This window comes from Marmota monax, unplaced genomic scaffold, assembly GCF_021218885.2.
Source record: "Marmota monax isolate L192 unplaced genomic scaffold, Marmota_monax_Labrador192_F-V1.1 WCK01_AAM20220418_F8-fsc00001, whole genome shotgun sequence".
Lineage (NCBI taxonomy): Eukaryota > Metazoa > Chordata > Mammalia > Rodentia > Sciuridae > Marmota > Marmota monax.
Window position 1 is genome coordinate 56018885 of NW_026693777.1, and position 16699 is coordinate 56035583.

At 35.2% G+C, this 16699-nt stretch overlaps 1 protein-coding gene across 9 annotated transcripts in view; it reads right to left on the reverse strand.

The window, feature by feature from the left end:
* The window catches only part of Rab27a (RAB27A, member RAS oncogene family), a 78129-nt gene that overhangs the window by 23069 nt on the left and 38361 nt on the right, over window positions 1–16699 (reverse strand). For 8 of the 9 annotated variants that reach the window (XM_046461603.2, XM_046461604.2, XM_046461605.2 and 5 more), the window contains 2 exons: window positions 8705–8879; window positions 357–442 (listed from right to left, as the gene is read on the reverse strand). In XM_046461603.2, the coding sequence (XP_046317559.1) occupies window positions 357–442; window positions 8705–8857 (239 nt within the window). In that variant the 5' untranslated portion in view covers window positions 8858–8879. Of the gene's footprint in view, window positions 1–356; window positions 443–8704; window positions 8880–13586; window positions 13611–16699 lie in introns of those variants that run through there. The other variant, XM_058584818.1, reaches the window with a different exon arrangement.

The window sequence follows — 16699 nt, forward strand, 5'->3', positions numbered from 1 at the left end:
TTTCCACTAGATTTCCACCATTAGGTAATAATGCATGTAACTCTGTAACTTTCTTATAGTTGAGTAACAGCAACAGTACATGAAGAAAAGTGTACAAGTCTAAAAAAAAAAAAAAAAATGAAAGAAAAAGTCCTCAAGTAAGAAGGTCCAATTTGAAAAGGATTCATTTTTCCTTTGTACTTGTATAAAATAATGCCACCATTATCATCTCAGACTAATAAATTTACAGCTAATTTGGTAGCATATCTTATCCAGGTGCAAATCAGCTAATTGGCTAGCTTTCCCTGCTCAGGTCACTGTGTCAAGAGTGTAGCTGTCTCCTTCCAGTCAGGAGCACATAACTGAAGACTGCATACCTCTCCTGCCCAGCTGTGTCCCATAACTGCAGGTGAATTCTCTGGCCTCTGCCAATAGCTCCATCTGGCCCATTGGCTCTGTACACCTAAAACAGCAAAGTAAAAGAGAAAAGAACTTCTGAGATAAGTGAACTCTTCTTGTCTTGCCTTTCTATTCAGTACAAATCCCCAAAGCATCTAAACTTCTCAAGAGAATCCCATCTAGAATATAAGCATGATGGCATTTTATATCAAATAATTGCATTTGGATAACACAATAATTTATATTAAAATATATGCATTACAAACTTTAGAAGTATATTATACAAATAGAAACAGCTCCAATTACCAGATTAAAAAATACATGTATATGTTATAAAATGTGCAAATAATATAAAAATTTATATAAAGCAATAATCAACTTACCTTTCCCCAAATTTCCTTCAGATCACTAGTTTCAAGAAATATTGCCTTTCTATGGCTTTTCTCTGTCCCAGGTTTTTATTTATATATATATATATATATATTTAGTTGTCAATGGACCTTTATTTTATTTATTTATATGGGGTACTGAGAATTGAACCCAGTGCCTCACACATGCTAAGCAAGCATTCTACCTGTGAGCTACCACCCCAGCCCCCCGACCCCCACTGTCCCATCTTTTAAAAATGTTCTTAAAACAATTTTATAGGAAGCATTTTGGAACATCAAGGAAAGGACCTCCACAAAGCTCCACCATAAAAGTGGTAAAAATTGTAGCAAAAATTGTCAAAATCAACTTTTACAAAATCTGGAAAGTAACAATAGCTTGCAACATTAGGAGAATCCTTTATTCATGAAAAATAGCCAAATGTGGGTAAAAACAGTGAGCTCTAACTTGCCCTATTCCTATCCCACTCATCTGAGTTCTGTAGTTGCATTAAAAACCAACAAATGCAGGCTAGGGTTGTGGCTTAATGGTAGAGTGCTTGTCTTGCACGTGTGAGGCCCTGGGTTTGATCCTCAGCACCACATAAAGATAAATAAAGGTATTGTGTCCATCTACAACTTAAAAAAAAGAAAAAAATTAAAAAAAAAAAAAACACCAACAAAGGCACAATTACAGTAGCTGTGGAAACCCTTAGCCCAACAGTGAGCCCATAGATAAGGGAGGTGGAACAGGTTTGGAGCTCCCTACAAGCCCCATCTTCAGATAATCTTCTGGAAGCTTCCCAAAAAGCTCCATCCCTAAGTCTTGTCTCCATCAGACCACACTCAGAAAATTACTCAATAATTACAGGTATATCTCTATAGTCGTTCTTAAAAATAATCGGCAGTAATTATAACACACAGCTACCAGGGGTAGCATTATCAGTTGAGGCAAACAAAAGTCTAATCAAAAACATGTTAAAAAGAAAAAAGAGGGCTGGAGATGTGGCTCAAGGCATGTGTGCGGCCCGGGTTCGATCCTCAGCACCACATACAAACAAAGATGTTGTGTCTGCCAAAAACTAAAAAAAAATAAAAAGAAAAAATTTTTAAAAAAGAAAAAGAGATTTCCACAGGGAGATTTTTTTTTTTAAATCTCCCAAATATTGCTTGGAACTTGCAAGGCCAATTGTGTGCAAGACTGAACAGATGCCCAGGAAAGACCTAAAAAGGTCCTAATCTCTCACCTCTGACTGACCTTGAGGTTCTTCTCAAGGAAGAAGTAAAGCATAAGTCAGAGAATACATGAACAGAAAAAACAAGAAATCCAAGAGGGTCTGGGAGGCTGATTTCTAGAATTGCCACATCATACAATTTTAAATGTCCAGTTTTTGACAAAATTATAAGACAAACACAGAAACAGGAAAGTATAACTCATACACAGGGGAAAAATAGCCAGTCAAAACTGTTCCTCAGGAAGCTCAGTTGTCAAAGACAAAGACTTTAAATCAGCCATTTGAAATAAGTTCAAAGAACTAAAGGAAACCATGCCTAAAGAATGAAAAAAAAAAAGAGTATTAGAACAATGACTTTTAAGAAAATAGCAATAAAGAGAAAGATATAAAAACAGAAGTAAATAGAAATTCTGGAGTTGAAAATGTAATTACGGGGGCTGGGATGTAGCTCATTGGTAGTGCACCTGCCTAGCATGCACAAAGCCCTAGGTTTGTTCCCTAGCACTGAAAAAAGAGGTAGGGGAGAAAGAAACAAAGAGGAAAAAACGAGGAAGGAGGAAGGAAAGATGAATGGGAAGAAACAGAAAGAGAGGGAGGGAGAATGAAGGAAGGAAGGAAGTTCATGAGAAGGGCTCAACAGCAGATGTGAACTAACAAAAAAATAATCAATAAATTTAAATATAAGTCAATTAAGATTATCCAGTCTAAGAACAGAAAAACAGAATGAAGAAAAATAAAAAGCATCTCAGAAAACTGTGGCTTTTAAAGTGCAAAAAAAAAAAAAAAAAAAACCCTATCCAACCAAGAATTCTATATCCTGCACAGCTAATCCTCTAAAACTAAAGGAGAAATTAAGACTTTTCAAACAAAATAGAAAATGCCCTACAAGAAAAATACTAAAGACAGTTCTTGAGACTGAACTAGGAAGACAGTAGATAATAATTCAAATCCATAAAAAGAAATAAAGAATACCAGTAAAGGTAATTACATAAGTTAATATGAAAGAAACTGCAAATACATTTTTGTTTGTAACTCTTTTCTTCCATCTGATTAAAATACAACTGTATTTGACATTAATTCTGATCTGTGTTGATGGGCATGCAGTGTATAAAGGTAATTTGCATGACAACAGCAGAAAGCAGGAGAGAAAGTGAAACTAAATAAGATCAAAGATCTGTATAGTATTGAAGATACCTTAATAGTCATAAAAACGAAATCTTTAAAAATTATAATGACAACTCTAATACCCAGAGGAATTAAAGAGAAAATAACAATATAGAGTAAAAATATGAAAAGGAAATTAAAATGGTACACTAGTCAATATCTACTGAACACAAAATAAGGAGTCATAGAGAAATAGAGAGGCAAAAAGAAGACTTGGGCTGGGGATGTGGCTCAAGTGGTAAGCGGCTCGCCTGGCATGTGTGGGGCGCTGGGTTCGATCCTCAGCACCACATAAAAATAAAATAAAGATGTTGTGTCCACCAAAAACTGAAAAAAAAAAATCTCTCTCTCTTCTCTCTCTCTCTTTAAAAAAAAAAAAAAAAAGAAGACTTAAAACATAGAAAACAAGCAGCAAAATGGCAAACATAAATTCTATTTTATCAGTAATTACATTCAGTGCAAATGGATTAAAAGCTCAAAATAAGTGGCAGAGATTGACAGAACAGATTTTAAAAATATCCAGTTATATATTACTACAAGAAACACACTTTGCATTCCATAAAACAACGTGGTTATAAGTAAAAGGCTGGGTAAAAAATATGGCATGCAAACAGTAAGCAAAAGAGAGCTGGAGTGACAATAATAATTTCAGACAGAAGAGATGTTAGAACCAAAATTGTTATTAGAGATACAGAAGGATATTTAATAATGATATAAGGCTTAACCCATCAAGAAGATAAAGGAATGAGAAAAACAGGCAACTGAACAATAATACTTAAATACTTCAGTACTGCATTTTTAATTCTAGAATAATTAGGAAAGTCAATGAGGAAATAGAATACTTGAATAACACTGTAAATCAACTAGATATAACAGACAGCTATAAACCATTTGACCCACCCAACAACAGAAAAATAAACTTTCTTTTCAGATACACATGGAACATTTTCAAGGACAGACGGACCATATGTTAGGCCATAAAACAAGTCTCAATAAACTCAAAACGACTGAAATTATACCAAGTATGTTCTCCAACCACAATGGAATAGAATTAGATATCAATAATATAGCAAATTTTGCAAATATGTAGAAATTAAACTGCCCTCTCTTAAATAACCAAGGAATCAAAGAAGAACTATGAGAGATGTTATAAAATACTTTGAGATGAATGAAAATAAAAACACAGCATCAAAAACTTATTAAATAAAAAATAAAGGTCAGTGAAGGAGTCGACTGGGGCTTAACGCTGTGTGTGTGTGTGTGTGTGTGTGTGCGTGTTATAACAAATTTATAAGTAAAATGGATTTAGCTCTTACATTTAGATCCCTAATCCACTCTGAGTTAACTGTGTATATGGTGAAAGCAAGGGTTCACAGTCACTCTTTTGCATGTGACTAGTCAGTTATAGCAACATCATTTGTTTAAAACATTATTCTCTTCCCACTTGAATGGTCTTGATAGCCTAGGTAAAAACTAATTGGTTGTAAATATAAAAGTTTATTTCTATACTCTTAATTCTTCTGTATTCATCTATATCTCTAACCTGCTGCTAATACCATACTATTTTAATTACTGTAGCTCTATAGGAAGTCTTGAAATTGGGGAGGATGAGTCCTTCAATTCAATTCTTTTTCAAGATTGTTTTGGATATCTGGCAATTCCATTCAAATTTTAGAATTAGCTTTGCAATTTCTATAAAGAAGCCAGCTGGGATTCTGATACGGATTGAACTAAATTTATGGATCAGTTTGAAGAATATTGCCATCTGCACAATATAAAGTCTTCTGATCCATGAACATGGAATTTTTCCCATTCATTTTGATCTTTTAAAATGTCTTTCAACAATATTTTAAAGCTTTTATAGTATTCATTTTGCACTTTCGTTTTAAATTTATTCTTAAATATTTGAATTTTTAGATGTTATTGTAAATTGTTTTTTAAATTTCATTTTCAAATTGTTCATGTGAAATACATAGAAATATAATTTATGTCAACTAATCTTTAATACTGCATGAGAACTTGTTTAGTAGTTCTAATAGTCTTTTTGTGTGTGTTTGTATATATGTGTTCCTCAGGATTTCTATATACAATATCGTGTTATTTGCTATTTTATTTCTTCCTTTCCAATTGGATATGTTTTCTTTTTCTTGACTAACTGCCTGAGCAAGAACCTCCAATAAATGTTGAATAGAAGTGATGAGAAAGGACATCCTTGCATTCAGATATTCACCAAGTGTATACTAAAAGCCATGGGAGGCCTTTATCAGGTTGAAAACATTTCCTTTAATTCCTAATTTGATGCATACTTTTATCATGAAATGGTATTGTATATTTATCCTATGTCTGCTGAAATGACCATGTGGTTTTATGTATTTATTCTCTTAATATAGTGTATTACATTAATTGATTTTTATGTGGCAAACCAACCTTACCGTTCTTGTGATAAATTCCACTTAGCCATGATATTTAATCCTTTTTAAATGTTGCTGGACTGTGTTTGCTAGTATTTTGCTGTGTATATTCAGAAGGGACTTCATTCTGTAGTTTTTTCCCCTCCCTCAGAATGTCTTTTTGATTTTGGAATCAGGGCAATATTGGCCACATGAAATGAGTTGGGAAGGTTTCCACCTTTTTTATATTTTAGAAGAGTTTGGGAAGGACTGGTTCCTCTTTCAGCATTTGATAAAATTCATCAGTGAACATGTTTGAGCCTGGACAATTTCTTTGTGGAAAACTGTGATTCAATCACATTATTGGTTACAAGTCTACTTAAGATACTTAAGTTGGTTTCAGTTATTTGTGTGTAGAAATTTCTCCATTTCTTCTATATTATCTAATTTGTTGGCATACTGTTGTTTATAATATTTCTTCACAAACTTTTTATTTATATAAGATTGGTAGAGTTGTCCTTTCATTTCTTATTTTAGGAATTTAGCTGATCTTTTCAAGAAAAAGATCATTTATTTATTTCCACTGTAATCTTTTTCTTTTGTTTCTTTTTCGGTACCAGGGACTGAACCCATGGGTGCTTAACTGCTTAACCACAGAGCCACATCCCCAGCCCTTTTTATTTTGAGACAGATCTCACAAAGTTACCTAGGGCCTCACTAAGTTGCTGAGGTCAGCTTTGATCCAGTGACCCTCCTGACTCAGCCTCCTTAGTTGCTGTGATTATAGGACTGCTCCATTGCTTCATCCAGCTCCACGCTAATCTTTATTATTTATTCCACCCTGCTTGCTTTTGGCTTAGCTTACTCCTTTGTCTCTGGTTTCTTAAGGTAGAAGTTTAAATTACTGATGAGATTTTTTTATCAATATATGTATTTTAAGCTATAAATTTCCTCCTTAGAAATGTTTTAGCTTTTATTCTTTTTCTACTTATAATTGATATTTATAAACATATTTATAATGCACAACATAGAAATAATCATATATGTTATGTATTCGTATAATGCAGATAAGAATGGTTAGAACCAAATAGAAATATAACCAGTGTTGGTGAGAATGTGGTGGAACTGGAACCCTCATATATTGGCTGTTAAGAATACAAAATGGGGGGCTGGGGATGTGGCTCAAGCAGTAGTGCGCTCGCCTGGCATGTGTGCGGCCCAGGTTCAATCCTCAGCACCACATACAAACAAAGATGTTGTGTCTGCCGAAAACTAAAAAATAAATATTAAACACACAGTTATCATATCGCCAAAAATTCTACTTGTAGGCATATTTCCAAGAGAATTTAAAACATATACCCACCTGAAAAACATTGAATATTAATGTTAATAGAAGCATTATACATAACAGCTAAAGAGATACAACTAAAATGTCCATCAATAGGTCAATGGAATACTATGAAGACATAAAATGGAATGAGGTCCTGACACACACAAGAACAAACCTTGAAAACATTGTGCTAAGTGTAGAAATCCAGATATAAAGGCCCACATATTACATGACTCTGTTATTTAATACATCCAGAATATGCAAATCCAAAGAGATACATAGTGGCCAGTAGGCAGAAGGAATGCGGAAAGAGTACTCACAGGTATGGGATTTCTAAATTTAAATAGTTATGATGGTTATACAACTCTGAATATGCTTAAAAATATTGACATCTACACTTCAAATTCATGAATTTTGCTTACTATGCTTTACATATCAACAAATCTGTTTTTTAAACAAAGTTATGATAATTAATTACCAAAACTTTTCACATACATATACAGTCGTGCCTCGGTATCTGCAGGCATTGGTTTCCAGGACCCTCAAAAATACCAAAAGCCACAAATGCTCAGTCTATCATATAAAATGGTGTAGTATCTACACAGAACCCACACATATTGTCCCAAATACATAAATCATCTCTACATTATTTATAATGCCCAATACAACATTAATGCTATGAAATACAATTACTATACTGTATTATTGAGACAATAATGACAAGAAAAAACTCTGTTCATGTGTAGCAGAGACATGATCACTGCAGGCTGAACTACACAGTACCAAGCTGGGCTTGGCTGAATCTGTAGATGCAGAACCTGTAACTATGAAATTAATTATACGTCAACACTAAAAATCAAATTAGGATCCTATTCTTACCCAGTGGTTCTTTAAGTCTTTCTGGTTATAAAGAAAACGACCTACAGTGGGTAAAAGGAAATGAATGCTTCTGTCCTGGAAGCCAGGGACCCTGTAGCTCCTCGGACAGAACATGTTCCATGGAAGGGCTCTTGTCATTAATCTCCTGACAACTTGATCTGATTCATGGAAACTGGATTTTTTTCAGCAAGAAATGTAGTCCATGGCCATCTTCCCTATTCTGCAACTATGACACAGTGACCTACTACTTTCCCTTCCACCCTTAAAATAACTTTCAGTCCTATGATCCCATATATATATATATATATACACATACATATGTGTATATATATATACACACACACATACATATATGAATTTTGCTTATTATATACATATATGCATATGTGCATATGTATACACAAATGTATATATGTGTTTATATATATGTATATATTAAACCTCTCCCCTCATCATTGGGCAGAACATCCTGTTCACCACTAGCATTTCCCACTCCTTCTCTAATCTCACCCTCCTGGTCACAGAGATGTGTTCCACCCCTTAATGTGCCACATGGAATTGCTGAGTCTTTAATTAAGATAAATGCCATTTAAAATGATAAGTTACCAAAGGTGTAAGATACACCTACAAAACAGGGGTATGTGGGCAGAGCGGTTGGCAGGGTTTCCAAAGGTAGACAAAAAACTTTGTGGAGTTTTCCAGGTAAGGTACAGGCCAAAAGAGAACCAAGGGAGAATTTGAAAAAAAAAAAAAAAAACTGCTCATTTTTACTTTCCTTGTTTTCTATGCATCCTTCAGCAGAGCCTTTTCAATCCTGTTGCCTGGATTAAGTGTAACACACTTTCATAGGCACCCTTTAATTTTAGATCCTGACCTTTGTCCTCCTAATTCCTATGAAGGAAACTAAACAGGCAAATGTTTACTCAGAGATTATATTTTTATAAAGAAGAATATAGGACTTACCACTCTCTTTTCCCTAAAATCGATGCCCACTGTCGTGATAAATTTGGAATTAAATTTACCATCTGTGTACTGGTAAAGTACACTGGTCTTCCCTACTCCAGAGTCTCCCAAAGCTAAAAACTTGATGAGGTAATCATAATCTCCATCAGACATAATGAAGCACTCAGTGATTCACCTGAAAAATATAAACAAATAAATATTTATTAAAGTCTATTAGAAAACATTAAGTTGTGGATGTGTAACCGATGTGATTCTGCAATCTGTATTTGGGGTAAAATTGGGAGTTCATAACCAACTTGAATCTAATGTATGAAATATGATATGTCAAGAGCTTTGTAATGTTTTAAACAACCAATAAAAAAAAGGAAAAAGAAAACATTAAGTTATCCATTAACAAAGTGGCCACTTAATATTCAGTTCAACAGGGACTGGGGTTGTGGCTCAGTGGTAGAGCGCTTGCCTGGCATGTGTGAGCCTGGCATGTGTGAGGCCCTGGGTTCGATCCTCAGCACCACATATAAATAAAAAAATAAAGTAAAAACTCCATTAGCAACTAAAAAATATTTTTTAAAAAATATTCCGTTCAACAAGTGCTTCTATATAAAACCTATGTATCTAGTCATTCAGTGAAGAGAGGGTTACATAGTGTTCACTTTCCCTGAGGACCTAATAGTTCACTAAATGAGATGCTACTGAAATAGTAAATAACAGTTTAGTTTTCATTTAACATACATATTATACTACCAATGAGAATGATAATCAGTAATAAGAAAATATAACAAAAACTGATAAAAGAAAGGAGGAAGGACAATGTTTTAAGGTATCATAGAAATACTTAGAGTGCAAGTGGTTTCAATTCTCCCTCTTTTTCAGTTTTCTAGTGCTAGATCACTAGCTTTTCTTTTTATTTTGACAACTAAGCAATTTCATTTATCCTATTCATTTTTACATGTTATTAAAGTTCCTTCAAAGACATTGCTAATTCATAAGTAAAATTTGACTTGTGGCTCCTTTATGCCTTATTAACATATACTATTTACTAAATCAGAATTCTTGGAATATTACTGCTTACTGAGTTTCATATTGTGGCTATTAGTACTCAGATACCACAGGTCTGTAGCTAAGGGCTTATTTACCTACACCTACACCTGATATTCTAACAAAAACTGCTGAAAATTCAGTTTCTCAGTACTGACTAAAATAAAAGTCCACCTTAAAGAAGAAAATTTTGTTTGCACCAGCAATACCTAACCATGGTTATTTTGGGTCCTTTACCATCATCGTTTTGCATTATTTGTTTTTTATCTTCTAAATATATGTCAATCCAAAATATTAGTCCAACTAGAAATGAAGTGTTTCCCTGGGAAAGGTCTATTTATTTTTATCCCTCTATTTCTAATGCCAATAAACTCTCCTGAAAAATCAGAAAAATAACCAGCTATCCCATTACCACTGACAACTCTACCTGCCCATTTAAATGCACATATTTACCCATCCACACACATGCCAGACACCCTCTATTAGATGCTGCTGATTTTTCTCTCATTGTCCTTTCCACAAAGGCCCATATTCTGAAACTTTGCTCTAATACTCAATGCTTTCTAGAGGTTTGTTTCTATAGATATATAATATTAGTAAAATCTCAGGCAAGGACATTTTCTGATTTTCAAGATTGCCTCCCACAACCCATCCTCAACTTAATAACTTACCTTATGCTCAAAAATCCTAATGTTGATACTTAAGATTCACTGCAAGGTACTTCCTCAGAGAGCCTTAGTGCAGATCTGGGACCTCACATCTTAGACATGACTGACCAGTGGATAAGGGCAGAGCCTCTACAAACATTCATAGTACTGTTTGCACACTATACAGGGTGGCACTTTACCAAGGAGAGCTTCCCATGTTAATAGCTTCTGTATGCAGGTGTGGGTGACCAGTATTAATGACATGCAACAGAAGTCCTCTCTAAAAGATGACTACTTGAGTATAAACATCTCCACAAGGCCTATCATAGCACCTCACTTGGTTCCAAGTTATTCAGAAATAAGAGCTAAGAATTAAAAGCAGGTCCAGATAACACTTGGGCATTTGAGAACAGGGGCAAAGTTGGAGTTCCCCTCAAATTGAAGCAGAAAGCAGCTCCAATCTTACAATAAGAATGTAAAAGAAGACACACTGTGGCTACCTTATTTCCTCTTTTAACTTGGAAAAATTGGTCATTTCTATGTTTTTATATCAATTAAGACGGGAGAAAAGGTTGCTACCAATAGAATCAATACTCTAGAACTTTCTAAACCCATTTGAGTGGAATTTAAAGACTTGGATGAAACTATTTCTGCTCTACCAATAATTAAATGTGTTTAGTTTCCATAGGTGAAAAATCATATAGGTAAGTCTGCTAATGATCTTTGAGTTTTGTTTTCTACTCATGATAAAATACTAACCAAGGCATCATTCAGGAAAAACTAACAAAGTTCCACAAATCAAAGATTTAGATACCATCAACATTAATCATAGTTTGCACTTTTCAGACTGCAAATGCCTGTTTTTTTCAATTTGAAAGTAAATACTCAGACCTTTGACTCTCTGGGTTTGGCTTTCTAATCCTAAAGAAAGAAAATAGGTGTTTGATGAGTATGTAAAGACCAGGGCCAAGGAAGAATGCAGGAAAAAGAAAACCAAAATAATGTGATCTGAGTTTGGTTCTCTAAAGATAACACAGAACCCAGAAAGGTTGACTGGTGAGCACAGCCTAGAACTTTGCTCTTCTGATTGACAGTGCAATGTCTATCCTACCCAAAGCTTCATGTCGGTTGCTCTTTTCTTCTTAAGGCATACTGGGCTTAAAAGTGGGCAGTGGTATGATATCTTATAAGTAAGAAACACATGGAGTCAAGCAAAACTGAGTCTGAATCCCAAACCTTCCATCTACCAACTACTTGGATGTCTCTGAACCGTAGATATCTAGGTTTCCATTCTACAAAAAGGAAGCTAACACTGACTACCTGAAGGCTGAAGAAGATACTGTTTGTGGTATGCTCAGAACAACACTTAGTATATACTAGTTCTCAGTAAGTGTTGGCTCACTCCCTTCCTATTCTGGACATCAGACTGGCTCTGAAGACCCAGAACAATTTCTAAAATTGTATCTGGTCACCTCAAAACATACTTTTCTAGCACAAAAGATTAGTTGATTCGTTCAGGGTAGTTTGCTGAGCCAACAAGGATCATTTTCAAATGAATTCTGATCTTTTTGTGGCTGCTGATAACCATTTACAATTTATTTTAAATAGATACCTCTATTTCAGAAGAGTTTGATCAACTTAAAAACAAATTCAAATTCATACAAAATACTCTCAACCATTTTAGTAAGCTTATATTTGTTCAAAAGAATTTGATGGGTTTATATTAATTTAGATTAATTTAAAGGACCAAATTAAAGTAGTTCTAAAAACTTTTGGTGGGGAGGAGCAGGAGGTACCAGGGATTGAACCCAGGTGTACTTAACCACTAAACTACATCCATACCCTTTTTATTTTGAGACAGGGTTTTGCTAAGTTGCTTAGTGTCTTGCCTAGTTGCTGAGGCTGGGTTTGAACTTAGATCCTCCTGCTTCAGCTTCCAAGGTCACTGGAATTACAGGTGTAGGCCACTGTGCCTTGCAATTTGGCACAATTCTTAGTTTGCCTGTGCACGTCTTGGCACGGGCTCAAAGCCAAGGCACAGCAGAGAGGGGAAATACTTATAGCTAAAAGCAAGGATTCTAGGACCAAACTCCCTAGGTTCAAATGCCATCGTATAACTTTGGAAAACTTATTTAACCTCTTTTGCCTCAGGTTTCTCATCTGCAAATGGGAGTGATATCCTATTTACTAATTATTCCTTATTAAATTCATTTTTTACATAAAAGTACACAAATTTATGGGGTAACCTGTGTTGTTTTGATACATGTATATACACTGCATAATGTTTAAACCAAGGTAAATATATCTATCTCCTCAAATATTTATCATTTCTTTCTAGTGAAAACATTTTTAAAAATCCTCTCATCTGGCTTTTTGAAATATATACCACATTGTTGTTATCTATGTTCACTCTACTATGCAATAGCTCACCAGAACTTCCTATTCCTATCTAACTGCAACTTGATACTCATTGATCAACCTCTCCCCAGCCTTTGGTAACTGCCATTCTGCTCCCAGCTTGTAGGAGACCGACCACCTTACATTCCACATGAGTAAGATCATTGGTACTTGTCATCAGGTGCCTGGCTTAACATAACTCCTCCAGTTCCATCCATGTTGTTACAAATGACAGGATTTCACTCTTTTTTTATGGCTGAATAGTAATCCATTATAGGTATATGCCACATTTTCTTTATTCTCTTAATTCGAACATACATATGGATTCTTATTTTAACATATTTAAAACTGGGGTGCATTTTATACTTCACAGTCTTACAATGCAAGACAGTTTGCAACTGCTCTTTTAAATCAGGTGTCCCTGGAAATACAGTTATGTGGAAAACCTTCCATTAGCATCTTCTAGCAAGATCAAGAAAGTTCCACCAACACATTTTGATGAAGCACAATAGTTAAGCTATCTCAGAGAACTATTGTAAGGATTGGGCTAGCATTAAGGTTTAGAACAGTGCCTGGCACACAGTGAGTCTGTGTAAATATTAGCTCTATCAACAGCAGCATCTAGCACTCTAGCTTCCATGGGTCAACATGCAGGCAATATTCCTTCCTTTCCTAGAACCATAAGAAAGTACACTGAGTTCCTAAACTAAAAAGTGAAAAAATAGAAAATAATGACCTGTTAAAAGCATTTGAACCTGAGGTAACACATTGGTTACCTTGAGGAAATAATGTCTAAATACCTTAAGGAAATTTCTTCGAGGGACCCCAGTTTGGGACACACGAAAGACTTTCTCCTTCAGCTCACTTCTGTCTCTCCTCCTTACACAAATATTTTTCCAAAGTGCTCTCCACCCTCATTCTCATCAAACTAACAATAGAAAGCAAGGAACACCCACTTCCTCAACATGTTCTGTGTGGTGATAGTTGCCTGGTGAGAGAAAGTCAGGGATCTTCTTCCTTATTTAAAAAATAAAATACATCTTAATAGTTTTTCAGGGAATAAGAAGAAAATGACTTCAATTAAGAGGAAAGGAGAAATATCTTCTCTCTCTCTCTCTCACACACACACACACACACTCAAATTCTCCATGAGGCTTCATGTTAAAGTCAATCACAGAATCCAACCTTAAGTTCTCCTATCATTAGGCAGAATCATTCTAAACTACTCTAGGTAGACCAGCTACTTTTTTTTTTTATATTTATTTATTTAGTTAGTTAGTTTTCGGCAGACACAACGTCTTTGTTTGTACGTGGTGCTGAGGATCGAACCCGGGCCACACGCATGCCAGGCGAGCTTGCTACCGCTTGAGCCACATCCCCAGCCCCCAGACCAGCTACTTTTTGAAAGATAAATTTTCCCTCACTTGCCTATGTTAGTAGAGAGAATAAAAGAAGGGGGAGAGATAATATTAACTGAAACGCTACCATTTGTCATAAATGATACTCTAGACAAATAGTACTCTAGACATACAGAATTTTATTTTATCTGATCATCATCCTTAAAGATAATTTAATGTTTGTACAAGATTTACACCACCTAATGACGATGTGTTCTCAGTGTGATGACATGTAGGTTTGGGTTCAAATTCTAACTCCTCTATTCTGTATAATCTGGTCCAATTTCTTTAAATTAAGCTCCATTCTTTCAGCTGTAAAATGGAGTTGACAACATTAATAACCTTGCTAGATTGTTTTAAAGACTAAGTGAGATAATCCACCAAAAAAATTTAAGCACGTTGCTTACCCTGTGCTTTCAGTCATTGAAACTTAGTATTAGCTAACTGTTAACAACTTCAGAAAAAATCATAGAAAGAAATTAAATCTAGGTGCCATCACTTTTGGGGTCTCTATCCATCAAAAAAGTTACTTTGGTATTCTAATATCTGAGTTTTTTGTTGTGGTGGTGGTTGTTTAACCTTTATTTTATTTATTTATTTTTATGTGGTGCTGAGGACTGAACCCAAGAGCTGGGCATTTTCTCCAGTTGAATGCTCTATGTCCTCACAGAGGAGGAAACAGGCCCAGAGAAGGAAAATGAATGGTCTGAAACAAACCAGCTAAGTTAGCAAAGGTGCTGGGCTAGGTTCCAAGTCTCCAAAAATTCCCAATCCTTATTTTTTTTAAAGTGTCCAATCATTTTCTAATATATTTTGCTTTGTCTGTATTCTTTCCTTCAGGGCTAGAAAACTTCGTTTTAGTTGCTTTGAATCAGGAATTAAAAGCTATCAGTATGAATGTAATGTACTCCTCTATTGTGATCTATGTAAGAAATAATAAAATAAAATAATTTTTTTAAAAAAGCTATCAGGAGTGCCAGCAGCTATAATGACAAACAGCTTTATGACTGAAGTTTGGACTCAGAGATGTTGGCATGAGGGATCTGCACATCCGCTCTTGTAGGCCTTCTATCAAAATGCCCTCCTTCTGCCAGGTTCCCCCAAAGAGAAAAATTATAAATAGGAGACTTGCTATTTTTAAAAAAATAGCAATATTTTTTAAAGTGACTCTTCAGAATCATCTCCCATAATCTTTTTTTTTTTTAGTTTTTCATTATATCTTCAAAAGATTTTATTAAGAAATCAAGTCTCCACTTGTTGTTGTTTGACTTCATAATGGCTGCCAATCTTACTGGAGTGAGATGGTATCTTAGGGTGGTTTTGATTTGCATTTCTCTGACAGCTAGAGATGTTGAGCATTTTTTCATGTACTTGTTGATTGACTGTATGTCCTCCTCTGAGAAGTGTCTGTTCAGGTCCTTGAGGATGTGGGGAAAAGGGTACACTTGTACATTGCTGGTGGGACTGCAGATTGGTGCAGCCAATTTGGAAAGAAGTATGGAGATTTCTTGGAAAGCTGGGAATGGAGCCACCATTTGACCCAGCTATTCCCCTTCTTGGTCTATTCCCTAAAGACCTAAAAAGAGCATGCTACAGGGACACTGCTACATCGATGTTCATAGCAGCACAGTTCACAATAGCAAGACTGTGGAACCAACCTAGATGCCCTTCAATAGACGAATGGATAAAAAAAAAAATGTGGCATTTATACACAATGGAGTATTACTCTGCATTAAAAAATGACAAAATCATAGAATTTACAGGGAAATGGATGGCATTAGAGCAGATTATGCTAAGTGAAGCTAGCCAATCCCTAAAAAACAAATGCCAAATGTCTTCTTTGATATAAGGAGAGTAACTAAGATCAGAGTAGGGACGAAGAGCAGAAGAAGAAGATTAACATTTAACAGGGATGAGAGGTGGGAGGGAAAGGGAGAGAGAAGGGAAATTGCATGGTAATGGAAGGAGACCCTCAGGGTTATACAGTGGAGGGGGTAGAGAGAGAGGTGGGGAGGGGAGGGGAGAGGTGGGGAGGGGGGAGGGTGGAGGATGGGAAAGGCAGCGGAGCACAACAGACACTAGTATGGCAATATGTAAATCAATGGATGTGTAACTGATGTGATTCTGCAATCTGTGTATGGGGTGAAGGTGGGAGTTCATAACCCACTTGAATCAAAGTGTGGAATATGATATGTCAAGAAATTTGTAATGTTTTGAACAACCCACAATAAAAAATTAAAAATAAAAAAAAGAAATCAAGTCTCCTAATTCTTTCTTTATTTTTTATTCTAATTTGTTATATATGACAGCAGAATGCATTACAATTCATATTACACATATAGAGCACAATTTTCCATAAGTCCTTGTTTGTGCATTCTTTCCTATGGTTCCAAAATGGAAAGAAAGCAGAAAAATCATAAAAGCTTTCACTTCCATGTAGATTTGCTCAGTCCTTTAGCATTCTCCTCTTAAAGCAAGATTATTTTCCCTGGTACTGCCTCAACTTCTCTATAAAG